Source organism: Sminthopsis crassicaudata, chromosome 5 (assembly GCF_048593235.1).
Source record: "Sminthopsis crassicaudata isolate SCR6 chromosome 5, ASM4859323v1, whole genome shotgun sequence".
Lineage (NCBI taxonomy): Eukaryota > Metazoa > Chordata > Mammalia > Dasyuromorphia > Dasyuridae > Sminthopsis > Sminthopsis crassicaudata.
The window spans coordinates 205,378,383-205,382,752 of NC_133621.1; the positions used below are offsets into that span (position 1 = coordinate 205,378,383).

General features: G+C 36.0%; 1 protein-coding gene across 1 annotated transcript in view; it reads left to right on the forward strand.

The window, feature by feature from the left end:
- The first annotated feature begins 2,269 nt into the window (after positions 1–2,269).
- Positions 2,270–4,370, forward strand: part of CLEC4E (C-type lectin domain family 4 member E) — a 6,224-nt gene continuing 4,123 nt past the window's right edge. The window contains exons 1-3 of the mRNA XM_074269692.1: positions 2,270–2,465; positions 2,897–2,989; positions 4,209–4,295. Coding sequence (XP_074125793.1) covers positions 2,429–2,465; positions 2,897–2,989; positions 4,209–4,295 — 217 coding nt within the window. The 5' untranslated portion in view covers positions 2,270–2,428. The remainder of the gene's footprint in view (positions 2,466–2,896; positions 2,990–4,208; positions 4,296–4,370) is intronic.

A 4,370-nucleotide genomic window follows, 5' to 3' on the forward strand; every position in this document is an offset into this window, starting at 1 on the left:
CCTGATAAGGGTCATCTTCCCTTTTCCCTCTAGGTTCCCTTCCCCTTAAACCCAAATGAAATTTATTTCTTTTAAAAACCCTTCATCCCCCTAATGTTCTGGAATATGGAAAATTTTTATTCTAGTTCTTTTACTTTCTATTCTAGGAGGGAGTTCAGCCTATCTCTGGAACACAGATAATAGTCACTCAGCAAAAAGTCACATTGCATATTCAGTGCAAGTCACTACACAATTTAATTTCCATAACAGTTTAAATTTTAGCCTTTCTTCTTGAAACTGCTGTACTTGTGGGTGTTACACTTCAATCCTAAACACCTAGTTGAAACTTTTTTCCCAGCTAATTTTCACTTCTTAATAACTTGGCACCTCCATTCAAAATCCTTTCTGTTGTCTCAACACCACCACAGCAGTTACTCCCACTTCCCCTTAAGCCTTGCATGAATCTCCTGTCTGTTTCAGCAATACTTTCCACTCACCAATTCACTCTATTAATTTCTTTAACTTTTAATTGTGCTACTTATCTTTTCTTGTTTACCTTGTTTTATATGGACAATTACATTTATTTTGTCTTTTTTGTCTACCTTTTCAGTTTCTATTTCATTAAAATTTTTTTTTTTTTTGCTTCCTCAACCTACTCCTGATTCTTTTATATTTTTTCTATTTGTCTTTGATCTTGCCTTTTTTTTTAATAGCCTAGAAACAGGTCCTAGACAAATACCTTGGTCTGGAAATTGTTCTTTAAATTATCTTTAATTTCCCTCAAATTGTTCCTCCCCAAATTCAATCTCTGATGTACTTCAATATTCCAATCCCCACTAATTCAAGTTCATGATTTTATTTGCCATCTTATTCTGCTCAGTTTCTTCATTTTTCTCTCTCTCCTTTTTATACAACCTTCTAGCATGAAAGCCAGAGGTAGAAAATTAATTTTTAATGTCTAATTTAAATCTCCTCTGTTAAGATTTAAGTCCACTCCATCTTGCCCAGCCTTTAGAATGAAACTGAAATACTCAGAGAATGCAATTTAACAGCATTTTCCTATCTGCTTTTCTCAGTAGCACTTGAAACTCATCAAAACCATAATGTACTATCAGGATAAGAGCCTATTTAAAAGAATGTACTTTAATAATAATATAGAAGATCTTTGGAGTATTGTGACAAATTTCTAATGATGGCATTTGGTCAAGAAGTGTCATAAAAAGTTGTAATGAACAAACACATGGTTAGGAAAGGAGGTGGATCATTCATGTTGTATATCCTCCATTAGAAAGTGAGTTCGATGAGAGCATTATCCCCAGATAGTGTTGCTTAACAAATGCTTTATTTTTTAAATGATTTATTCATGTAGGTGGTATGAGAAGACAGTCTAAGTACTCCTCTGCTATCCTTGCACTGTGAAAATACCTAGAAGTGTTCTAGCACATTGTATGAATTTATTATAAGAGATCAGAAGACATGGAAGGGCTGTGATGTGTACCAACAAAGGTAACACACTGACTCAATGAGATCCTGGACCATTGATATATTCAAGTATAAAGTATATATGTTCTCCTTAGGTAGACTAGAAGAAAACCCCAAGGATGGGGCACATAGGTGCTGTAGCCACTCTCTTCTCTCCATTTCTTGAATGGGGAATTTCTTCTCCTTTCTTGAATTTCTAGCTCCTTTATCATATCACCAATTATTCCCAGCCATGCCTCAGTCTTGGATCAGTTCCTTTACTCGCCATTTTTACACCTACACATGCAGTGCTGAACAAAGGTGGAGAAAACCATGCAGCCATTCTTACTGATCCCCTACAAATTGATGTTATATATCCTCAACTGTTCCCTCACTGATACTATGCAATCAGACTATACATCTTCCATCAAGTAACTAGCTCATTCTCCATAGGGACTCTTTCAAATCTTTTCATCCTTTCTTAAACCTCCTATGATCCTCCCTCCCCCTTCATTCTTAGCTGAAAATGAGGTCATTCACTGTGAACTCCCTTTTTTCCTCTTTCTAATCTCCTATCACTCAGGTGCATTTTTGCGACTATCTCCTCATCACCCCTATCTCACATGAACTTTATTCCTCTACTTCTTCAAGTGATTTCTATGGCCTTCCCCCAGCTCATCTGACTCTTGTGGATATTTTTAGTTCTATTTCTTCATTTCCATTCTGCAGCTGTTTTGTTAGAATGAACAATATTGAAGACATATAAGGCTGACGTCCAGATAGGAAGTTGACACCTCTTGAAAGCCTTGCATAAGTGGGGAAATCCTATTGTAAGCTCACATTGCCCAAGAGAAAAATAATATTCTATAATAAGTGGGATCAGCATGCACTTATAGAATGACTGAGGAAGGCTCAAGCTTTAAAAATCATCTTTCTTGAATATCATCACAAGAAAAGATTCTTAAGCTGTGAGAGACAGAGAAGAGAAATGGATCCCCTCAAAGATTCTGCAGTAGAAAACACAGGTGACATTGCTATTCTCTTCTTTTGGTGGATAGAATTCTTCCTTGAGAAGGGGGGAAGGGAGAGAGAAAGGGCAGTTGGAAAATGAGTGAGTGGAGGATGAAGATGGAAAGGAATTTCTACAACAAACTACAACAGGGTAGTGGTGAAGGTAAGTGGTTAGAGATTGAGAAACAGGACATTTGGGGAAAGACAATTAAAGCAAAGCAATTAGAGGAAAGAGAAAACAGTGGCAAAGGTGGAGGTGAGAAAAAAAGGAAATAGCCAGGAAAGGGAGAATTTCATGGGATCTGGGTCTTACTTAGACTTATATTCTAAGATTTTTCAATTATTAAGGATGATAGACTTTGGAGCCAGAAAAAGACTGTGCTGTGTTCCAAGCACAGCTCGGAACTGTGAGAGTGCAATCCTTTGGGACTTTCTGTCTCCACAGAGAGAATAGGACTCCATTCTCCCCTATGTTATTGGGTTATCGCTGGAGTTTCTATATTATTCCTCAGCTCCTGTTTCATCACCAAATGTGTTGGTAAGTTGGACTTTGACTGTCACATGTATATGGGAATTAAGTCTACTCTTTCTTATACCTTTTACTCCCTCTTTTGTCACCAGGACTTCTGACTATTTCCTTTATTTCCTTCTCCATGTAGCGTCTTTGGGGCCATCCATCTAAGTTTAGGCCATTTATCTTTGGTGCAGATATATCACATACTGTGGTTGCTATATCCCTTATGGAATTTTTCTTTATCCTCTGTTCTTTTTTTAAAATTAAATTTTATTATTTCGATAAACATAAATCCATTTTTATGCTCTCCTCATTGGGAAAAAAAAAAGAAAAGAAAAACTAAACTCTTGTAACAAATACACATAGTCGAGCAAAACAAATCTCTATATTGACTATGTCCAAAAAATTTATGTCTCACTCTGCATCCTGAGTCCATCATGTCTCTCTATCAGGAGGTAAGTAATATGTTTCATTGCTGCTCCTCTGAAATTATGGTGATTATATTGGTCAGAGAAGTCTTTTGTAGTTTGAATTATTATTCATTAATTTATGTTTAATTATATTACAATTAATGACATTGTAACATCATTATTATGTAATTAATTTAATCGGTTGCATTAATTCATGTAATTGTTTCCTGGTCTCTTGTCACTTCACTTTTCATCAGTTCATAGGAGTCTCCCCAAGAAACTATCTTTCATAATTCTTTTGGCACAGTAGTATTCATCAGCACATCCACCATAATGTGTTTATAGTCAGGCTTTCCCCAAATGGTATTTGTTCTCTATTTCCAAAAAATTTGAAACAGGCTTTCTGTGATTTATTAAATTCCTGGGATTTTCAAGCTGTATCCTTGTGTTCATATAGTAATTTCTTCTTAACTTTGGTTTAGTTATTGCCGTTCATCTGAAGCCCAGGTCTTAAACTTTATACTCACAAATCATGTCCAGAGTTTTGGTATATGGCTTTTGGGGGATTGCAAAACTAAAGCTTGGGGCAAGTATTACCTCCTATTGACTTTCCCAGTTGCTAATTTTTTCACTCTACAAAATTACTTTATTCATATTTTATGTTTATATGTTTACATGTTATATCCCTCCAACAGAATATAAGCTCCTAAAAGGGAGAGAATGTGACTTTTGCTTTGTATTCCCAGGGACTACGTAATGCTCCTTCATGATAACAGAAAAATAGAAAAATAGTTTTGAAAGTGAAAAGCAATGGCATTCTTTCTTTTTTCTAGTGTCCCACCGCTTATTCTCTCGGGGGTGTGAAGAAGATGAGAACCAGTTTTATTTGACTGAATCCTCTTGCTCTATTGGCCCCTCAGGTATTTCATCCATCAAATAAGAGACCCATTCACATGCCCACATTCCTTGTACTCATGGGCTGATTTAAGAGCACT